This window comes from Triturus cristatus, chromosome 10, assembly GCF_964204655.1.
Source record: "Triturus cristatus chromosome 10, aTriCri1.1, whole genome shotgun sequence".
Taxonomy (NCBI): Eukaryota; Metazoa; Chordata; class Amphibia; order Caudata; family Salamandridae; genus Triturus; species Triturus cristatus.
This window is the reverse complement of record NC_140593.1, coordinates 119,799,972-119,822,982: the sequence shown is the minus strand read 5'-3', so window position 1 is coordinate 119,822,982 and position 23,011 is coordinate 119,799,972. Positions and strand designations below refer to the sequence as shown.

The 23,011-nt window shown below is 42.6% G+C and overlaps 1 protein-coding gene across 3 annotated transcripts in view; it reads left to right on the top strand.

Moving 5' to 3' along the window:
- Positions 1 to 23,011, top strand: part of OSBPL10 (oxysterol binding protein like 10) — an 850,497-nt gene that overhangs the window by 450,052 nt on the left and 377,434 nt on the right. For 2 of the 3 annotated variants that reach the window (XM_085630573.1, XM_085630575.1), the window contains exon 4: positions 8,435 to 8,626. The exons of the other annotated variant lie outside the window; for it this stretch is intronic. In XM_085630573.1, coding sequence (XP_085486699.1) covers positions 8,435 to 8,626 — 192 coding nt within the window. The remainder of the gene's footprint in view (positions 1 to 8,434; positions 8,627 to 23,011) is intronic. 3 annotated transcript variants of the gene reach the window in all.

Sequence of the window (23,011 nt, the reverse complement as noted above, 5' to 3'; positions counted from 1 at the left end):
GTAAGTGAGTAAGTTAGTAACTTTATTTGCTTGGTTAATTAAACCCATTGCAGTGATGCACATACACAATATGTAGTCCAGGGTAGAGATTGTACAATCGGCGATAGTTCAATAACTCATGTTTCCTTGCATACATTACATATTAAAAGTGACAACTAAAAAGGTAGTTTGGTTATCTACAAGGGATATTTTCCTCCCCCCTATGCAGAGGTTAAACCCCAGCCTTTGTTTTATGGTAAAGTAGAATAAATTAACTATGCCCCAACCGACTGCCCCGCCCGGTCAGCTGAGATTATTGAGACTGTGCAAGTTCTGCAGTTATGTGCAAAGCTGCTGCAATAAAAATTATGAATTACTTGATGTCAGTGCAAATGTAAACAATTCAAGTACAGATTAAAACACTCCGAAGAGTTATAGATGACATTGAGTCTGCAGCAAAATCAATGAGTGGGCTTTTGAGTTCTGTAGGGCCGGTGCTTATCAGCGGCTGCTGGATTGTTGCGGGTTATTCCTGTGTGGCCTCTGGTAGTTCAATCTCACAATTGCTGAGACCTTCCACTATATCTCTAGTTTTTAGTCTTTGTTCGACTATTCTCAGGAACTCTACCATGCGGCAGCTCAGTTGCACATCCTCCCCAGAGAAGCCCGCAGTCACCGCATGCCTACATGGCCGTATTCTTTTGAAGGTAAAGACTGGCGTCAGCAATACTCTCCTTATATATACATAGCTGGTGCACAGAAGATGGTGTAACTGCATTAGTGGGTTATTGTTGAGGATGACCGTCACAACAAAGGGATGTTGAGATTCTGAAAAGTATTATTGTTGAAGCCCTTCAGATCTAGCCAAGCATTAAGGCATCTATGGGTTGCATCAAAGACACGTGCCAAAGGATGGAAGTAGCTATGTAAGTTCAGCACACGCCACGGAAGCAATGATACCACCAAGAGAAGCATGAGTGAGCCGCATAGACATGGTTTCCAGCTCGGTATTCATCTGAGCCAATGGATGGATGGACTTTGATCACAGCTATCCCCACCAGGCAGCTGGGAATGTCTCCATAGGGCATACAGCCTCCTTAGTCCTTGCATAATGCAAGTTGTTTTCATTGTACTTATTAACAATTTGATTCACAAGGAGATATATTGATTTGCTCAAAATCGCAGGATTTTTTTGGCCACATGACCCTATAATTAGAACCAAGATATTAATTAGCACATTTAAATATGGCAGTAATTAAATCTGTTCCTCGAGCTGTGAGGTAAAAAGCCGTAGCCAAATATAGAAGATTGTTTTGCCAAAGATGGACATTTGAAGAATGCACAGATATCTAGGAACCTCTTAGTTGATTCCTTATTCCCTCTTATAAAAACATGAAAATGCAAGGAAAGATGTTGTGTACTCTTGTCCTGTTCTCCCACGCCGCCTCCTTCTCAAGGAGCAGATGAGTTGGCAAGCAGCGCAATGCTGGTATTAATCCAACCCTCCTGCTCCCGTCTCAGCAAAGATATTTTGACATTTTGTGTCTGCGAGCTTCAAAATAGCTGATCAAAAAATAAACAAGTAAAAACTTCTCTTTCAACAGACTTCATGATAAACATAGGGTTTCCCCACAGCAGCTGATTGCAGAACCACCCAGCTTAAATGATGCTAATCAATGGCTTCCTTTCCCTTCCCCTTGGGGTGTGAGAGTGAGTGAATGTTCAAACAAGCACTTTAGTGGTCGAGTGGGACATGCACAGGCACCCCCAGCTGCTCCTGGATGAACCCCAAGCATGGGCACTGCAACACTTCAACCTGAACACTTTGATGCAACTAATAATGGGGAATACCTTTCTTAGGGGATGTGACACCCCACAAACACCTCTGTGGAGAAAGGCCCCTCCTGAGCCTCCTGCAGTCAACCTGATGATGATGTGATTGCACCGCATAATTTTAATCCATTCCCAGAATTGTAGCAGGACATTTTTTTCATGGATAAGCAGAGGGCTGGAGCATCCTCCTGATATAGCCTTGTTGTTTCCAGGCCCTTCCAGAAACATGCTTTTTAAGTGAAGATTGCACAACTGGTCATTGTATTCACTTTGTTGACCCACTAAGCCATCCATGGATGCAGGAAGTGCATCTCTTTGTGCAATTTGTGTCGGCACTTTCGAGCGTAAATTGAATAACGTATTTGCTTGGTTTTATAGATCACCGATGATTTTAAGCAACCTAACGGATGATTGGCATAAAAGACGCCAAAAGGCAGGATTGGTATCACAATAATAATTGGAATATAAGTGGTCCAATGCTCCTCATCAGTAGATCAATCAGAGGTAATGAGCTTGGTCCAAGCAGGATCTTAGCTTTGAGGGCTGTAGAGTTACCAACCCTCAAGCAAAGGTACCAAGTGGAAATGAAGCAAGAATGCAGTGTCGTCTAAAGCATCTGCTCAGTTGGGGCCAGGCGGAACAGTGCAGGGAGCAAGGGAGAGGAAGTGGTGGGACAAAGGATGGTGAACACGTGCCCTGACACTGGAGTGCATTACAATAGAAGTCTGATACTTTCCTGCTTTGTCCTCTAAAATATTCATATCTAGATTTAAAAAATGAGCAGCTATGAGGCATGACAGGAGGATGATAGTTTTAGAATACAGTAATGTAACTTTTACATCAGTGTCTTGCTGCCTTCTGGGTTTTGTTATTTTCTCTAAAAGGGAGAATATGTTTAGGTCTTTATCAATCACAGGATTGTACGGTACGTGTATTGTGTCATGTCCTTCTTTACTCAGACCACTCCTCTTATAAAGGATCTGTTGTGGGATGATAGGTGGTTCCAGAAGTGACGGGCACCCACGTGTCCCATCCACTTTACCGGTAATTAGCCGAGAAAGGACTAATTGGCTGATTTATCTTCTGGTTGTTGACCTCATCCTTCCACATCAGCAGAGGTCCAGGCTTCCACCTCTCTGTTGGAGGACCGCCCGCTAGATTTCGAGACCTTTGTGCCTAGAGTGGATCAGCGGGTGGGGTTAATGAACCATATGCACAGCTGAAACACCAACCCAGCACCATGTTTTTTCTACCTGGTCAACATTTAATTTTGCTTTTTCAAAACTATCCCCCAAATGAGAGTTTGTCTCTGTAAAACAAAATAAAAATGGCCAAGATGCCCAGGATATTTAATTCAAGAGGGTGTCAGGGTCATTGCTTGTTTTCTCTGCCTTCGTCCTCTTTGCTTTGAGTGGTGGACTTGACAGGGAAAATCACTTCCCATCGCTTGACGGTCCTGCGATGGATGAACCATTGTGTCAAGAGTTTCTGAGGGAAGAAGCAGCCGAGCCTTCCCACTGGAAACTCAGTGATTCCCATCTCTAAATGGGCAGGAGAACTACAAGTTTAGTGAAGCGGGAGCTCTGCCAAACTCTAAATGACTCGAATGGGTTTAGAATTGGGATTCCCCACCTCTAATGTTTCTAGGTGAATGTATTTGCCCCACCCATAGATCACCCTGAGAGAAGATAAGACCGTAAGGTAGAGCTCTCAACAGGTTTTCCTGTAAAAAATCACTCCCACCAGTAAATATAAGAAGCCACCATTTATTACTCGGGTTGGAGGACTGAGTTGGGTAGCATATGTACAGATTTATAAAAGTACCTTGTCTGCCAGTCAACATGGAGCTTGGGCCATGAATCGCTACTGTTGTTAAGTTTTACGCGCCCCAACGGATAAAGGGTGCTGTGGAAATACCAAAAATGCTGAGTCCTGTTCGCAAGCATCATATTGTTTAATGGTGCAGCACGCGCAGGCTGGTAATGAAGATAAGTGAGACTAAAAGTATAAGGGTGCAACACTGAAGAGGCAAAGAGGGTGGTCCCTGTTCCATATGGGACCATGTGGCAAGATGGTCTGTCATCGGCTGGTCTGTCGGGCCGTACATCCACAGAAGTTAATGATCTGAAGTGAAAGAGAAACTTGAGGTCTCTTGATTTCAGTTACTGTCGGTGTAAAGGAAGATTACGCAGAGGGATTTACAAGGATTGGGTTCTAGTGTAGATGAATTAGATCACGGATGGGACACGCTTGGTGGTTTCACTAAAAGTTGCTTCGGGGCTGCATGGCTGGATTGAAGTTATTAATGATAGACCCAAAGACATAGCGATAGCATATTACTATTGGCCAAACCAGGGCATTTAACAGTTCGAATAGCAACAAACCGCGATCATCCAAAGCGGAAACCCACTGAAAATAATCAACGTAATAATTCATACTGAGCACTAACATCTTCTGTAGTCCCAGAATGCCCAATAGCCCTGACGCAGCACACCCAGCACCCTCCCAGCAGACAGGATCTCACTTGTAGAGGCGCAAATGGGTTTTATAAGCACACAGTTTGTCTAAGTTGTTGGCAAGTTGGTAACCACTGGACCAGCAGGCAGTGGTCTTGGAGAAGGGAGGCAGCCCAGTCAGTGACCCCCGAGCTGGAGAGTCTACAGTGGCAGAAGCATCACTTCAGGCTGGTAAGGATCTTGTCACTCTGGTCGGTCTAGAAAAACACCAGCAGCAAGTCTTCCCTCTCAGCATATCTTCTCAGAAAATCCCAGACCCCTGATAGAAGGCTTATGTATTCCATTCCTCCCTAACCAGTCCCCGAAGGGGAAGAATGCTCCATCTAATGCACAGTGTAGTTACCTTAGGGATACCATCTTCTTCCCTGGACTGTCACAGTGATGTCACCTAGATCATATGACCATAGGAACCAATGGGACCCCAGTACCTGTACTCTATTCATAAACATTAAGGTTGCACTGCTGTACAGCAAGGCCTCTCTGAGGTCTAGCCGTGAAGCAGCCCTGGCAGAAGCCTAACCTGGTGGGCTGTGGGGTTACCCATCACAGAGGAGGTTCTCCATCCTGCCATAGAGAGGGAAGAGCTTCTTAGCTTCAGATGGTGTTCTTGACTGGACAGAACAAACCTCAAACCGTGTAAGTTCTGGAGGCGCCAGTTCTAATGGTTGAAGGATCATACAGCAATCCAATTTCATTCTAGGCATGTGTATTTGGTGGTTGAGTCCAAACAAACAGACTCATCCCTATTTCATGAAATGCGCACTTTACTCATAGACAGACGATAACTGAAAGATGACCAGTGTGTTTGTTGGGACTAGGAGGGTTTAAAGAGACAGCTTCAGGCATTCTTACAGCGTTTGTGCTAACTGCCTGTGGTGTGTGAGATGGCTGATAACATTAGAGGTTGCCTCCTCTTTTAAAAAAAAAAAAACATTTTGAGAGACCGATTCTGGAGCTTGGCAGTACTTGACGTAACCTAAATAGAAATTAAAAAACGTTCTTTTCTTCTGCTCCTGGAAGGCACCGGCCACTTAACTTTGACCTCACTGACTCATGTGCATAATCTGATTCGGAGCATGGGATCCTGTAAGAATTTGGATAATTAGTTGAGGGGTCTAAGTACCCACCTTAAGTAATAATCACAGTCCTTATCAGGGTGAACCACTAAAGTCACTTAATAAAACCCTAGTAGCTTGGCACAGAGCAGACAGGCTTAACTTAACGCCAATTGGTAAAGTATTTCTGCAGGATTAAAATAAAGTTAAAATGCAAAACGGTAAAAATCCCACGTGACCTAGAACAATAGAGTACAAATTAATAGACAAAATAACAAAAACCCAATAAGGAGAACCGGAGATATTCATTTTGAAAGTTTTAAATCGAAAGAACATCAAGAAGCACAAAGTGCCAATGACAGTCAATGATCACAGTAGATGGGGACCTAGGTGAAGTTTGACTCTGACCGTGATGTGTGGGTCGGATACACTATCGAGGTTCAACCTGGTCAAAGATTTTACCCTGTAACTTTAGTTCTCTATGTCCCAATCCACCACATGAATACACGTCAAAAGTCCCCCAGGACCTCAATGGAGGCACTTAGAGACTCGTAGGGTAGCAAGCAGAGTCAAGTCCACGTCCAGTTGCCACTCATCAGTTGGGCTGTTGGAGAAAAAGCCTCTTGTATTTTGTTGTATCACTGTAGCTTGAACAGGAGGTCAGCCTTATGACCCTTGGGATCTACTTTGCCCTGGGTAGAAGATGGTGAGCAGGTCCAGTCTTCTAGGCCCTTCTCAGGTCTCAGATAGCAGGTTCAGTCCTCTTCTGATCTTCCACAGGTCTAGGAGTGTTCTGCATTGGCTGCCTCGAGAGGCCATATTTACGCCTGGCATGAAGTAGTGGGTGGGAATGACCCCTGGGACTGCCCTAACCTAACCAATGGGTTGGGCATCCCAGTGGGGCTAACCTTGCCCACTTTGGTCATTTTCAAGCTGGCTGAAGGCTTCGGCCACATTCAACTTGGGCTGAGTGTATTATGGTAATCCCAGTGTCCGCCCACATCTAACATTAAAATCCAGTTTTAGGCAGTCAATCCACCCCAAACAAACTCAAAGACAGATGTTTGGTAGAACAAAAGATGAACTTTCAGTAACCAGACAGTGGATACACACAAATTATTTTGCCAGTCTGGTTCCCTCAATTGAAGTACACCCCAAGTATGATATGAAAAACCCAAGGTGATCTGTCACACAGGTCTTGATACTCCAGTAGGGTCTGATGCTGAAATGTGAACAAGAAGTCCACTGTGATGGAGTCCGATCTCGCAAAGGGGTTAAAAGAAACGTGCAGGCATGGGTGCTAGGCACATCTGCTTGTGGCAGAGTAGGTCTCTTTGAAGTTAATCAAGTCCTTGCACCCAACCCACAGTCCATCCTGTCAAGGGCACAATAACATGGCCCACACCTAAAGCCTTTTGTCCCTGTCCTGCAAGTGGGCTTACACCTCATTCACCTATTTGATTTGCTATTTTACTGGCTGGCAGAGAGAGAGGGAGCAACATGCAGAGTTTGCTTCCAGGGACTCCAAGCAGGGCAAAAGTAACTTTCTAAAATTCATGTTTCCAAAATATTTATTACAAATCTGACTTCACCATTGGATTAGGGTTGTAAAAACTATTTCAAACAGTCCAAAAATTTAATTTGTAGCTGTTCCCTAGGCAGAGATAACATTTATTAAACCTAATATTAAATCTCAATGATTTCCTATGGAACAGCTTTAGGGTGCTAGTCACTAAAAGGAAATGTTTAACATAAAACGTTTACAAGTCCTTCTTTTAAATACCATGCGTTCTGCACCATGCATCATGGGCAATACGGGCTACTTAGATGGGACTTACAAATATTTAAAAGGAAAGTTTAGGCCTGTCAAAAGAGGTTATTTTGACAAGTCAAACCTTTCAGTTAAAACCTTCACATCCAGGCTACTGGTGGCAGGCCTACAGTCATGTTTACATTGTCACTGTACTGGATGGCACAATGGGTGCTTTGGTACACTTGTGCCATTTAACTTACAGGTCCTAGGTACACCTTGGTACCACTAGGGACTTATAGGTAAGTTAAATATGTCAATCAGGTGAATACCGGTTTCATTAGGTTGAAGGGGGAGCACAAGCACTTTACCTCCGTTTAGCAGAGGTAAAGCACACAGTTCTTTAACTAGCAAAAATAGGGTCCAGCAATGAGACACAATATTTGGGGTGACCCTGTAGAAAGGGTAAATTTCCAACAGCTCCCAACCTCACTTTGAGGAGCACGTGTTTGCTTAATCTTCCTTTTGTCTACTTATGTGTCTTTTTGTTAAGTTCTCTATCGAGTTACAGACTAACATAGGCTAATGGAATCAATGCATATTGGGCAGTGCGGGTAGGTTAGAGTGGTTATAGTGAAGGTAGACTTCCCAAAGTGCTAGGTGCTCCCTCAACTCCACGAAGGAAGGGAACTGTGAGAGGACTGAATGGTAATACACTCACTCTATCCTCCGTTTTTCTTTACAAAAGGATTCCATGGAAGTGGCAGTAAATATTTTCCTTTGTGTACCAGAACTTCAAGTTCATGCTTCTGAACCATATCACCAATCTTCCTACTTTAAATTTTGTGATATGTGACTCAATAGGCAGTCAAACTTACACCAATCTTGCAACCATACATCCATACGAGCCTCTGGCTCTGATCCTTCTATGTCGTCTCCCATAGGTCACCTTCCGGACTAACTAGATTTCTCTATCATAACTACTTCTAGAAACAGACTAGCCAGTGCCCCATGTGTGTTTATCTCTTCCAAACTCTGCTCTGTCTCTTAGATGCTTATATGTTCTAATGCAGGCTACAAAGTACTAAATATGAAAACAGAAGAAATGATGGACACTACAATTAATATAATTGTTTTAGCAGCAGCAAGCTGTAGCCTGTAGTATAAAATGCAGCAGAATTTGCACTAAGCATGGCTGCAGGTTTTTGGGTGAGGGAGATTAGGCCCCTATTAGAAGAAGAGGTGTTAATCATACCCATGTAGCCCAGGGGTAGACGGTAATACTTTGTTGCTTGTTCTAGAGCTCGACGTCCTCAAGACCCAGAAGTTTCTCTTTGCTTCCACACGGGACGCCCATATCTGCATCTCCCGGTAGCCAGAGACAGCAGGCTCCCAGCGGGGCGACCGTTGTCACCATCACCCACCATAAGTCACCCGCTGCTGCCCGGAGAGCCAAGAGCCCGTATCCTGACCGACTCCATCAAGTCAAAGAGGTAGGAGACTCATCTCTCTTCGCTTCGGGCACCCTGTCCCCAGTTAAATCAGCAATACAATCAAAAGTCTTCCTAAAACGCAAATGCCTCTTTCTTGGCCTCCTTCAGCATCTGTCTTCTTGACCCAAGCTGTGCTTCTTTTTCTTATAAATTGCTTCTCTATTCTTTTTAAATTGATTTCACTGGTAAGTCCCCTTTATCATGTGCCCTCTTCCTGTGTATAAAACTGTCCTTCTGGGAACTCTGCCCTCACTTGATAATTTGGATGCTTCATGGGGTTTTCTGATGGCTACTCTTATTAGAAATAGAAGGAAGAATTGCTGCTCTCTTGATTCTTGCAGAAAACTGGACAGACCTTAGAGACAGGGCACCAGTGAAAAGAAGCAGAGTTTCATTCTCAGGCTATGAGCGAAAAGTAAACTCTCACCTTCACAAACACATAGTGACAGCATATAGTCAGTAAGTGCAGGTAGAACTGACCTTTATTTAGAGATTGGCGTGCTTTGTAGTTCGGAGCCTGGTTGCAACTTCAGACCGCTAGTTTACGCTTGAGTTGATGTTTGGCCTATCATTTTGTTGTTTTCCTATGTGTATATTCTCTATCGTTCTCATTGAGTGAATTTAGAAAACTTTAGGAACTCAATTCAATTCCGCTTTATTCGGTGTAAATAATACCACTATAAAAGCATACTATTCAGAGAAAACAGTTACAGTTGCAATCTTAAAAAAAAAAACTAAATATACACAATCAAGAGATAAAATCAGCATTTCAATAACATGCGATATAACAAATTACAGTTCGAATTTTTTAGGTACAAGAATGGAATCTTACCAATAGCAAGAAGATAAACAATCAGAGGGTGCAATCCGCGATTCTTATACGTTCAGGTACATAAATTTCAAAGTGTTCAGGTGTATAAAAACAATTCTTCATACAAAATGGGACACAGGCACGATAGCCTTTACCATACAAGTATATACAAATTCAATAACAACATAACATAATGCAATTGTGTATACTACAACTACGTTCGTGCATAATAGGCAACAAACAAAGATGGCCTTTGTCTTACAACATAAAGTGCTAAAGGCCATGGTATGTATCACGACTATGTATAGTCATCTGGTTTTTCATACAATAGTGCGTCCAAATGTGCATAAACCTTTCTTCTCCTTATTGCCAGTTGTATATACAGAATAACTGCATTCGTGATTAATTTTCCAGACTACATACAAAATTAAAAGCATGTTTATAATAAAAAAGGATTTTGGATAAAAACAAAGGTTCTAAAATGGATTTCCGGATGTCTATATAAAAACTACAAAAAAGTAAAAAGTGCAATGTAGATTGGGGAGACTTTCCGTCACATGGGCAATTCGGAGGTTTATGGCACCACTTTTCCTGTTTGGGGAATGCTATTAAATAATGAAGGGTACCAAACCTAAGCCTTGTCAGATAGAATGTATGTTGTATATTTTGCACCTGTATTAGGTGCGTTTGTGTGCCCCTTACAGAGGGAATTTCACAGTAGGAATTAACGCTATGTTTTTGACTGGCTTCGGCCTCTCTAGCAAATTCCATAGCATTCATGTACCTTGTCTTCAGGTCTCTTTTACTAAAGTCTAAAATTGCTTCTGGGTTCTCTTTATCAATTTGTACCTTACAGCGTGCCAGGAGGGTGTGTATATGCTCAAGCCAGGGGATTTTGCTACTGTAATCAAGGGATAAACAGTCTAAAATTACATCCTTTGTAAATTTAGTCTCATCTTTAGCCCATATTTCAGTTAAGATGGTGCAAATAGTTCTTTGTGTATTATATAGTTTGGTGAGGAACTAGGGACTGCCAACAATCTTTTTAAGAATTTGTTTTCATAAGTTTGTAGGGGGCAGTATTGGCTCTCCTCCATAATGCAGCACTGTAACAAACACCTGTAACACACTTACTACGGTGCAAGGTGAGAATTTCCCATATGGGTGTGTTTCCTATCTTGGCAGAAAACCTTAAAATGCTCTCAGTAGTTCTTAACAATTTCAGTTTACACAGTTCCGTATGTGTTTCCATGTACCATTCTTATTAAAAGTCAGGCCCAGATATGAAAAGGTTGAGACTCTGTTGATGGCTACCCCTCCCACGTGATGTTGTCTGTTCTTTAATTTAGAGCTCCTGCATGTCATGACAAAAGTCTTTTTTAAGTTAATCTGAAGGTCTTTTTCAGACATGAACAGGGCAAAATTATCTATTAAACATTGCAGACCATAACTTTAAGGGCTCTTTTTTACAGCAGTACAGAAATATGAATCTGGGAAAAAGTTGAAAACGTATATTTTGCTAATTATACCAAACCAATTTGGGCCCACGTGTTTGAATAATGAATAAAGTTGATGATTTGTTTGTGAATTTTTAATATACCATTTACCAACATGTATTGCATGCTAGATCATGTGTGATTTTTCATGGGTAATGATACAAGGAACTGGTATGAAATGATGATGTGTGTGCAGATTAACAACTTTAGGACTCTGAAATGCTAAACCAAATTCCTATTCTATGTATGGAATTCTAAGTAGGGTCTTTTACTTTCTCTAAAAAGCTCATAAAGAAATGGTTTGTTGACCATAAGGATTTGTAAACTAATATTCTGTCTAAATTTCATTGCAATGAGAGGAGGCAACACCTTAATGTAGCAAAGTATTACACCACCATTTTCAATTAACAACAAAGTTCCCCAGGCACACAGATTAAAATTGAGGTCGTGGTTTCAATAGTTCTTTTATTTTCTTGTAGTTATGTATGCCCCTTGCCAACACGTGTTTCGTCTCAGGCTGTTCCTGTTACAGCAAACTTCATCAGGGCTTAACATTCAGTCTCTTATGCTTATTTCTGAGTTGTAAAGATGAAGCATTTGCAAATATATTCTATTGAAACCACAACCTCAATTGTACTCTCTGTGTGCCTGGAGAACTTTGTTGTTGATTCCTGGACTTCTCCAGTTGAGGAAGAATGGCTGGCTCTTCCTTCTCCTGAGAGCCAGAAAATACTTGGACACGGAATGAATAAGACTTTTGGACTTTATAAGACTTATGTGGTAGAGTGCGCCAACTATCCCAGCCATCGCACCTGCTTTGACCATTTTCAATTAGACCACGACAAGATAGAAAGCTATCTCTAATACTTTTGTACGCATACACAGAAATGCTATGGTTTTGAATAAACGACTAGGAGCTAGAACAAGAACTCCTGTCGTTATAGGGTAATGCGTGTTCTTTTTTGAAGAAACATAGAGAACAAACCCAGTAATTTGACTAACCACCTTCTCGCCCTATAAATAACAATCTCTGAGTTACAGATAGTAGGACTGCAAACAAATCCTTCAAACTATGATCTGGTTAATGAAGTAAATAAACTTCTAGGCAAATGTCCAATATTTGATCTTTATGTGTTGATTTGCATGAATAAGAACTGACATCTTTAAAAATATATATGAAGATTTAGCCCTGTGTCCTAGGGCAGACACTATCAGAGCTATCCGTATACGCCACTTTAAATACTCAGAGACTTTGACTGATGATTGTTCTCTTTTGTAGTTAGACCAGAAATTTTACAATGTACCTAAATCAGTCCACGCCCAATATATCAAAATGTGATGCCATTCATTTATGTTATGAAACAATTAAAAAGGCTTTCAAATACTTGAAACAAAAGAGAGTGAGCATAAATCACGCCGAAATCCCTGGTGGGTATGAAATAAGGCCTTCCATACAAAAAGCACCACTCTACGAATATTTTATGAAAGTGTAAAACATGGAACAGGGCTGTAGTGATGAATATGCAATATTATTTAATTAAATCACCAAATAAGTAAATGACCCAAAATGCTATCATAACAGATTGAACTGCCTTTTATGTTATTGGTATTGCTAATTAGCATTTGTATAAATGACATTAAAATGGATTGATAGACACAGACAAACTTAAGCACTGTACCACACTATATCCAAAATATATCTGCGCCTGAAAATCCACAAACTGGACAGCTTTCCTCCAACTGGACCAATTGTTTTTGCCATCAACTCAGTCACTATAATTGTTTTTGATGCTTTGATCTTATGGAGAGGCATAGTTTGTCACCATGACTCTTGGGTAAAAAGCTTAGTGCATGCTAAGTAAGCTAGACCAAGCCTACTGAAATATTGATAGGCGTAATATATTTGTGACTTGTAAACTGCCTTTTGAATTGTGAGTGTTATCTTCGTATGCAGAAATGTTGTACTATAATGGGTGCTCTGTTTGCTTTCTTTTATGCTTACCTAGTCAGTACTTTCAGAGGGAACATGGTGGATGGTTACTAAGGAGGAACCATAAAATGAAATTGTTTTGTGAACCAGATTTATAAACAATATAATTACCACTTGGAAAGGGCTCCACATCTTTACATTTACTTCTTTAATACAAACAAGTAGAACAAATCCTTAACATTGATTTGTACAGAGAACATATTGGTTTCCTAAACATGAAAGTATAAGTAAAAATTAGAACATTGGGCAGTGCGGCTTGTTGAAAAACAACTTTGTGCAACACCAACCACATTACATATAAATAGCCCTTATCAGGACTATGGCTATGATAATAATATACATAATATATATGTAAGACTCCATTGTTGTAAAGTATTTTCATGCAAGCTGAATTAAAGCTTTGAGATCTCGAATTAATGACCTACTAAAATATAATTGCTAAAATATTATCTACCACTCAATTGTGAAAGTCAGTTTTTAGATAAGTATAGATTCACTATTCTTAACTCCACATATATGTACCTTGAGTAGAGCAAATTTATATATATTAACCTTCATAATTTTTTGGCAGTCAATATTTTGGCAAGAGGATTCTAAAACCTCAGTTCTCCAGTAGAAACTCCTACATTTACATTGAGTGTTAGATAAGCAATATATGAAATAATTTTCGATATCTCAATGTCATGACCATGTTTATCTGCCCAAATATCATTTCAAAATAGAAACTTTTTTTGTACCCATTTTTCTGCATTTTAGCCTTGAAAAACCATACATACTCAATAATTTTTTAAGCAGTTGCATTTACTTTTGTAATATTATGCAGCCCTAGATTAGTGAACGTCATCTTTAATGACTCATTTTGAAACTATCTTGGGAGAGAAGTCTAATTGCTTCTGGCCATGCCTTTGATATTTATTTGTGTATTATTGTGCTAAGCCTGCTATTCATATCCTGGCTAATAATGCAGCTTCTACTATCAGAAAAGGGTAATTGTAGTTTGAATGCGGATACCTTACTGCGAACAAAATGCAAAAATTTAGTGTTTGGATTGCACCGGCAAAATTCTGACAAGTCCTGCAGAAGCATTTCCAGCACCATTGCTGTTCATGAACAAAGCCTAATTGTTGGTGAGTGTGATAAAAATGCCGTTCATGAACTTCGTGAACCACATCTTCTTCGGCCCATTGTTCATAAACTGTTTTTGACTCACTAGGACATTGGTCTCCAACCTTTTCAGAAATAAGAACTACTTATGTTCAATGAATATCACCCAGGGCTACTAACATTATTAGTGTCGTAATAGTGACCACTTCAGACAAGATAGCAGTTGTGGCCACCCATGCAAGATCACCAGCAGTGACCACCTCTGTGCTTCAGGCACCTCTGCCAACAGTAATTTAGCAATGGTTTGGTCAGTTTTGAATGCCCTCTTATATGGGTAATATTTAAGAGATCCGTTTATATTGTCTATGGCTTCTAGATATTGATACTAAGTGTTAAGTCTCCCCACTGCCACACGATTTGTCACACAATTGTCGGCCTTAAATAAAGTTTGGAAATTCAGCTGTTTTTCTCCAAACATCTTATGAGTTTAAAAATACATACATTTTTGTCTTGCATACATTATCAGGTTATTTTTTAAATTATTTTTTAACAATTGTACATGCACACCATTTCGACACTGCGACACAGTGGCAATCGTATAAGTCTCTACCCTCCTCTCCACTCCTTCAACCCACTATAATCCATTAAACCACAGATGCAAATGTCTAAAACAGACTACATAAGTGTGGTCCTTCTTGTGTATGGAGTCACAACCCTCTCGTAATCCTCACCCTCCTGTGACCAAAAAGCAGCTAGCCAGGTCAAACTTTTTTTCGCAACTTATGCCCTTGTATATCTCTAATTCTAGGATTTTACAGCATTCCGTCCTCTGAGTAACGGGGGTGGGGCTGTAGGGGGGTATGGGGTCTCGCATCCCCATTTCTGGGCAATGTCCCTTTTTGCCACCATAAATCCCACATTGACCAGAATATTCTGGTTTCGCATGAGGTCCGATGGTTCCCACACTCCCAGTAGAGCCTTTTTAGGTATCAACCCAATGGCATCTCCAGCTGCCCCCTTCAGGGATCTTGCTACCTGCTCCCAAAAATGGCCGGCCCGAGGTCAATGCCACCAGGTATGAATGAATGTACCGTCTATACCACACTTCCTTAGACAATGGGCGTCCTTTGCCCTCCCAATTTTGCGAAGCAATGTTCGGGTGTAATATGTCCTGTGGAGGAGTTTTAGCTGAATTAGCTGGTAGTTGGCCTTAATTACAACTTCCGTTGGGAAACTCAATGCCTCCTTCCAGTCCTCGTCATAAATCGCCCCTATGTGCTGTTCCCTCCTATCTTTGAGCTGTGTTAATGCCCCCTGTTTTTTCCACAATAACGTGCCATTTGGCAGAGATATCAGTTTGTGTCGTACTCGCCCATCCAGCAGCCTCCTCTCCAACGGAGAGTCCTTCTGTGTCTCTCCATCTTTATCTATCTCCCCGATAAGCGCATGCCTTAATTGTCTGTACTTCAGCCACTGAGTAGTCTGCATTTGATATTCCCCTTGGAGGTGTTCAAAGGCAACCACTCCATAAGCATCCCACATGTCAGCGTGTGAGTATATACCTATTGTTTACCAGCCCTGAAAGCCCTAGGGGGCTTGACTCAGTTGTGTGCCTGTCCAGAGCGGGTGTGAGTCTCTATTTCATCTTCCGAAGCAGTCTTCTCCACACTGCTGGAACTGTGATACATTATCAGTTTTGGTATAAGCATGTTAATTCAATCAAGCAAATCAAATTTAGTATGATGGGCTGCACAAAGAAGAGCTACTAAACGGGTATATGGAGAGCTACCATTAGCTCATGAGCTACTCGTTGGAGAAGTCTGCTCTAGGACATCATCAGCTCTGGTTCATGAACTCTACACTGGTGCCTACTTTCCTTTTCCTGGAAAACTCCACAACTATGGTTTGTGTCCTCCTCTTCTTGGGCTCAATGGGTGATCAGCTTGCCCCTACCTAGAGAGTTTTGAAAAGTGTTTGTAGCACAGGCTTTTGGTAGAGCAGGATTTGTAAACAGCAGTTTCTTAATCGCCAACCGGGTGATGGCGGAGAGAGACAAAAATGTAGTTCCTCTTTATCCTGTCAGATGAGGTCTAATTGTTCATGAACCAGAAACTTTCTTAATCATTCCTGTTAAACTTTTTTCCCCACACAGTTTTATGAACTGGCTCAGGAACCTACGTATACAGATATACTTGATATCAACCTGTTAAAGAATGGTTTACGTTTTTTAATGCAAATGTCTCTAAACCCACTGTACAGATCTACATCAAATGTCCTGTTCTGGCATGAGCTCTGTCTGCATGCCAGTGGTTTGAGTTGTAGTAGAGAAAGGACAAATTAAAATTGTGATTTCATATGCGTGCCGCAAAAGGGATTTTCCTTAAAAAGCCCTTGTGCTAAATTGGACATGGAGAACCAGAGATAGATGGACCAATCTTCTGGATTTTTGCTGATTCCGTTAAATAGCTAGAAAGTAAAATCTGAAACAAAAAAGTCTTATCTGACCTATAACTCTGCAATTTATTGATAAGTGTCCTTGTGGTGCAATGTATGTATCATTTGTCACATTATAGTCACGTTTATTTCACTGTGAGGTCAAGCATCACAAGTAAGCCGTGCCGCCCAACCATGTAGCTTGAGCATTGAATTGAACATAGCATTAAACTGTCTGCTGATATGTTGTTTATACGAAACCGAAAACACCATAGCGCGAGGTTCATTACGGAAGTTTTTAAATAAAATATGATTTATTTGCGCTTCATCTATTCTATTCACATGCTATAGTGTTTTGCTAAATACGTAACTGTGCAAATGTCATGTGAGAATTATTTTTTAAATGTTTAGTTTCACTGGTGCTGTACCCAATGAACTGGCACCTGAATTGAGTTATCTAGGTCATTTAGAAGTGTAAATAATGTTATGAATAGTTATGCCACAGTTCTGTGCAGTACGTCATTAATTATAGAAAGGATGCAGTTGTCTTGTGTTCTGATCAGTGTCTCCTGCTTATCCCTGCTCCCAATCAGTGTCCTGCTGAAAAGCCATCTCTCCCCTTGTTTCCTGGAGCATCAAGCCAATGAGTTCCATATACTAGCGGTGTACAACAGCTTGTTAGAAAGTATGTATTGTACATGAAGCTTCCATGACATACCCAAAGTAATACTTTTAAGGACTCCTGCTGCATGTTCCGCTGAAGCCGTGCTAGTTCTATGAGCCAATGTTAAGTAAATGTTTCATTTAGTGCAGTTTCTGTGGAAGCCAGTGGAAGATTCCTCTTGCCGTAAGAAATGGGTTAGTGCTAAATAATTAAGTAGTTTTAATTATGTTGTTGTTCCTGATTTGCCAAATGCGACCCTAACCATGATCATACTGTGCTGAATTTGCAGAATCTATTAATAGCTTGCGTGATTTGTCTGTAACACCTCTGGGATTTTGTGTTACGTAGGATTGCGTCGTTTTCCTCGCAGGTGCCATGTTATGCTGTTGGTGCTCTTCGTGAATCTGACACTTAAAGTTTTGCTTAGAACATGCCTAACTAGGGTTTTATGGTTTTCCATTTATTCTGTACTTCTGTATTGGGCCTTCATAGCAGTTCATGCATTTCCCCCTTTGTACTGCCCTTTGATTATTTTTTAATGAAAAACCCTTTTAGCTCTATTTTTGATCTAGAAATCAGTCCTGTATGCATATATTTTTATTCTGGTCAACTCTGCTAAATTGTATTTTTCCTGATGAGTTATGTAGTCTCTAGGTCAGCTGGAAATTCAGGAGCCGAATTATCTCGGTAAATATTGGGCTGATCAAATTCTGGGGTTCAGGTAATTATTAGGTTTTGCTCCCATACATAGTAGCTCTTGAAGACCCGGCCAGACATCTTGCAGGGACTTTGCAGAGCACACCATGCCCTTCTTGTTGCATATTTTGAGCAGGGAGGATGAGTGTTCATTGCGCTGCCGTACCTTAGTGAAGTATGCAACTCATGAGCCACATGTCAGTGAGGCGTTGTAGTACTTTAGTGAAGTATGTAACTCAAGAGCCACACGTCAGGGAGGCGTTGTAGTACTTTAGTGAAGTGTGTAACTCATGATCCACACGTCAGGGAGGCGTTGTAGTACTTTAGTGAAGTGTGTAACTCATGATCCACACGTCAGTGAGGCGTTGCAGTACTTTAGTGAAGTATGTAACTCATGATCCACACGTCAGTGAGGTGTTGCAGTACTTTAGTGAAGTATGTAACGCAGGAACCACTCGTCAGTGAGGCGTTGCAGTACTTTAGTAAAGTAAGTAACTCATGAACCACACGTCAGTGAAGCGTTGTGGTACTTTAGTGAAGTATGTAACTCATGAACACACGTCAGTGAGGCGTTGTAGTACTTAAGTGAAGTAAGTAACTCATGAACCACACGTCAGTGAGGCGTTGCAGTACTTTAGTGAAGTATGTAACTCATGAACCACACGTGAGTGAGGCGTTGTGGTACTTTAGTGAAGTATGTAACTCATGAACCACACGTCAGTGAGGCGTTGTAGTACTTTAGTGAAGTATGTAACTCATGAACACACGTCAGTGAGGCGTTGTAGTACTTAAGTGAAGTATGTAACTCATGAACCACACGTCTGTGAGGCGCTCTAGTACTTTAGTGAAGTATGTAACTCATGAACCACACGTCAGTGAAGCGTTGTGGTACTTTAGTGAAGTATGTAACTCATGAACCACACGTCAGTGAGGCGTTGTAGTACTTAAGTGAAGTATGTAACTCATGAACCACACGTCTGTGAGGCGCTCTAGTACTTTAGTGAAGTATGTAACTCATGAACCACACGTCAGTGAGGCGTTGCAGTTACTTACATTCCTCCTGGGAATTACCTACTCTTGCTTCTTTGGTACCAGGAACAAATTCAGAATAATATCATAATCTGAAAACCGTTTCACTTTGAAGATGACTCTGTCAGTCAAGGGACAGGCAAGTCGGAAAGACTTTTAATAATCACAGACATGTTTTGCCTTGTTTGGAGTCCATCCTTGTAATTTGGTTGCCAGGCTTTAGGAACAAAGACAAGTAAGGCTGTCAAGATTCCCAATAGTCTGGAGAGGAAATATAGTGCGGAGAAAGGTCTCCTTGTGAAAAGTGTGTTATGATTTGTGGAAAATTTCATCCAATCACGGGTTATAGTGTCAAGAACCAAGTATTGCATCACCTCAATTGTCTGATTTTACTTCCAGTCTGATGAAATTAGCAGGTAATAGCACGAGATTGAGGTGGGGCATTTTTCAAAGACCCAATGATAAGCTTCATTATGGTACTGGAGAAAACACATTTCCAACAAAAATCGAAGTGCATGCAAACATATTCGAAAATATTGAAAAGACGAGTTTTAGAGGTTTATTAAAATTAGCCCTAGTTAGTCGGTAGGGGAGGAAAGCCCTGGCATGGCCAGGCCAGCTCCGCCACCTGCCCCAGTCCCACATTGTCTGGCATCTACTAAGTTTTTCCACCAGTGGACTTGACAATTTTAACCTACTGGAGATGCTGCAGGAATTTATTATTTCCAGACACGGGGGCTCCGCCACCCAAACCCCCTCTTACCGGACTGTGGGAAACAATGGTTGGTGACCGGGATTATAACGCAGGGTATATGTCTTTTTGTCTGAATCCTTCGAGGTTAGAGACTGCACGGATCGTACCTGGTAACGTGCGCAGTCCATGATCATTGGATCCTTGCCTTTTTCTATACATATGTGTGTCTACTGTGTGTGCATAGCATCTTTCATGTGTTCTTTGGGAAACACGCAGGGTGGTTTCTCACCGATCTCAGCATAGGTACGTGCACCAAGTGTGTCTTCGTCCTGTGTTGCCACCATGACACTCTGCATGCTACCGTCACCACAGGATCTGCTGCAAGGACCCTGTGTTTGTATGTTTTTGGGAGAGAACATACATCTCCTTTCCTGCCAGCCAGAAAGCCTCCACCTCAACTGGGATCCGAGCTCTGATCCCCCTTTGTGCTGCGTTGAGCATTCCCTAGCAACAAGGAAAGTATGGTTAGAAAAGTATGGTTGAGAAAGTATAGTTGGGAAAGTATGGTTGGGAAAGTATGGTTGGGAAAGTATGGTTGGGAAAGTATGGTTGGGAAAGTATGGTTGGGAAAGCATGGTTGGGAAAGTATGGTTAGGAAAGTAAGGTTTGTAAAGTGTGGTTTTGGTCAAAGCTTGACCAGTTGCCTGGCGTCTCCTTGCTGGCCTTTGCAGAAAGCCTGTGAAACGGGTAAACATTGCAGGAGGAGATACCCACTGTCTTGAAATGTTAGGAAGGGCCAGACTTTGGCTGGCTCTGGCATCCCACTAGGGTCTTCAGAGCTGGATAAATGCTAGCCCCATCTAGGCTGGAATTGCACCTTAACTAGACTTCGGAAGGAGACTGCGTGCTCCAGCCCAACCTGGGGCAAGGCTCCACTTGCTGCCGCACCCCCTCAAGGCCAGAAGCAGGCCTAGGACCTAGAGAAGCCCTGCCGCTGTGACATGCCTTGGAAGAAGAGGAGGAGGAACTGCCTGGGAATATCCTGGTCCTTAAGCAGTGGGCTGGAGAGCAGATCCCAGCTGGCTGCAGTCTGCGTGGAGGTCATCTCAAGGGCAAAAGCCACTCAGGAGGGGTGAGGACCATGCAGCCCAGACTGCAGTGATTGGCCAGAGAGCATCTGGCGTGATGAGAGCATCCCAGGGCCAGGTCTGCAGGTATGGAGAACCTTCTTCATCCACGACCCACAGATCTCACAGGTGTCTGTTTCTAGACAGCAAGTGACGTTTATCCTCCTCAGCCTTCCGATTCTCCTTCGGTTATTTTTCTTCGGTGGTGGTTATCCCAAGCGGAGGAGAGCTGAAGGTGGCATTGGCCCTTTATTGTCTGGGCACAGAGTCCCGGCTACTTCATCTGTGCTCCTAGATTGCCTCCTGTCAGCCCCTTAGACAGTCCCCTTCTGAAAGCCCTGTTGTTGCTGATGTTGTTTGTCATCAATGCTCCCTTCGGCCTGTAAACCCATGAACCCATCACTGCCCACTCACGCGGTCCCAGGGCACCCTCACCAGGCCTGGCTGCTGTCTGTGTTCGCGAGGCCCCCGCTGTGCTACAGCCCGTGTGGCGCCCGCCACCTTCGTGAAATGGGAATTCTGCTGCAAAGTCTGGTCCCATCATCCCTCAAACACCTCATGTGTGTTTAATTTAGTCACTTGTGATTTTACATTTCGTTCTGTTTTTCTTTCCTCGCTCTTCATCATGTACATTATTACAATTAATTAATTGTGCAGACTGTATGGAATTAGTGCTGGCATTCTGTTAATTTCAGTTACTAATTACTTTGATTAATCAAAGATCCAGGCTTTAACAGTCCTTTATCCACCAGCAGCCAATCCTACCGCTATGATCCTACAGCCCCAGCCCCAGCCGTCTGTTCCACTGCAACCATCACCACAGCAACAGTCCAACCCCTGCGCGCCTCAGCATCCTTGGAGGCGCTATGCTTACATGTCAGATTACATCCTGTCACTTAAGTAGGGACTGTGGGGAGCTGTGATCTTTATCTGACAACCCTGAATGTTACCCGGCTCAGTTGGAGGCACTGCTGAGAAACTGACAAAACGTGACCTTTAATACAGAGAGGCCTCGAGGCCCCTGCATCTGTTGTGAAGCATCTAGAACCTGCTAACCCACACGATTAACAAGGTTCCTTTAACTAGTGGGTGCAGGGACAAAACAAGTCTCTCTCCAGAATCGCTTCATTGCTGGAGATGTCCTCACCCAACTCTGATATAACTTAATTCAAATGATGTTCAGCATCTGTGTCACGGGGGTTCAGCCATGACTAAAATGTCAGGGCCCAGTTAACCGGTCTCAAGTCTGAGAGCATGAAGCGGTCTGCTGACCCGCCACCTATATTACCTGTGCCTGGAGACACCAGTCAGGAGATTGTTGTCCAATAAAGTAGATGGCAGCACAGCCTCGGATGTCACAGCAAATGTGGATGAAACACAGTCCACGTTAAAAGCAAGAGGAGATGCACTTTGGGTCTGCCTTTTCCCACTGGTAACAGAGACTCTGCCTTTTATCACTGGTACCCGAGACTCTGCCTTTTCTCACTGGCACCTGAGATTCTGCCTTTTCTCACTGGCACCTGAGACTCAGCCTTTTATCATTGGTACCTGAGACTCTGCCTTTTCCCACTGGTACCTGAGACTCTGCCTTTTCCCACTGGTACCTGAGACTCTGCCTTTTCCCACTGGCACCTGAGATTCTGCCTTTTCTCACTGGCATCCACTGGTACATGAGACTCAGCCTTTTCTCACTGGTTCCCGAGACTCTGCCTTTTCCCACTGGTACCTGAGACTCAGCCTTTTCTCACTGGTACCTGAGACTCAGCCTTTTCTCACTGGCACCTGCGATTTGAGGTGAGTCTGCTACCGGTAGGTCAGGTGATGGAGCACCTGGAAAGATATGCAGTGTGATCTGAGGAGCCCGGAGGAGGCGCGGGTCCACAGAGCCGTGTGTGCTTCTAACATTCGTCAGAAGTAGTGCTGGGATGCTGCACAACCAGACTGGTGTGAAAACCGCCTCACCAATGGACACCTGGAACCACAGGTTTGAAGGGTCCCTATGAGCCTGCGGAGGAGGTAAACAGGGTGTGTCGCCCCGAATGGGGGATAGCGGGCTTAGTCTTGTCTCGCAGATGGATGCAAGGGGTTGGGATATTCAGCAGAGCAGGGGACCAAACCCTTATATGGCGAGGGTTAGGTGCTAACTTTTGTCTAACAGCAAAGCCTTATTTGAGACTACTTGTTACGATTTGGCACCCTCCTCTGGTCATTTGTGGTGACGCTGGAAGGCCGCTGACTTTAGTGGCCTTAATGTTTCACCGGCCCGTTGGGAGGACGAGAGCAGATGTGATGCGTCTTCATTCAAGAAGTGAGCATGGCCTATTTCCCCTAAAAATGAATA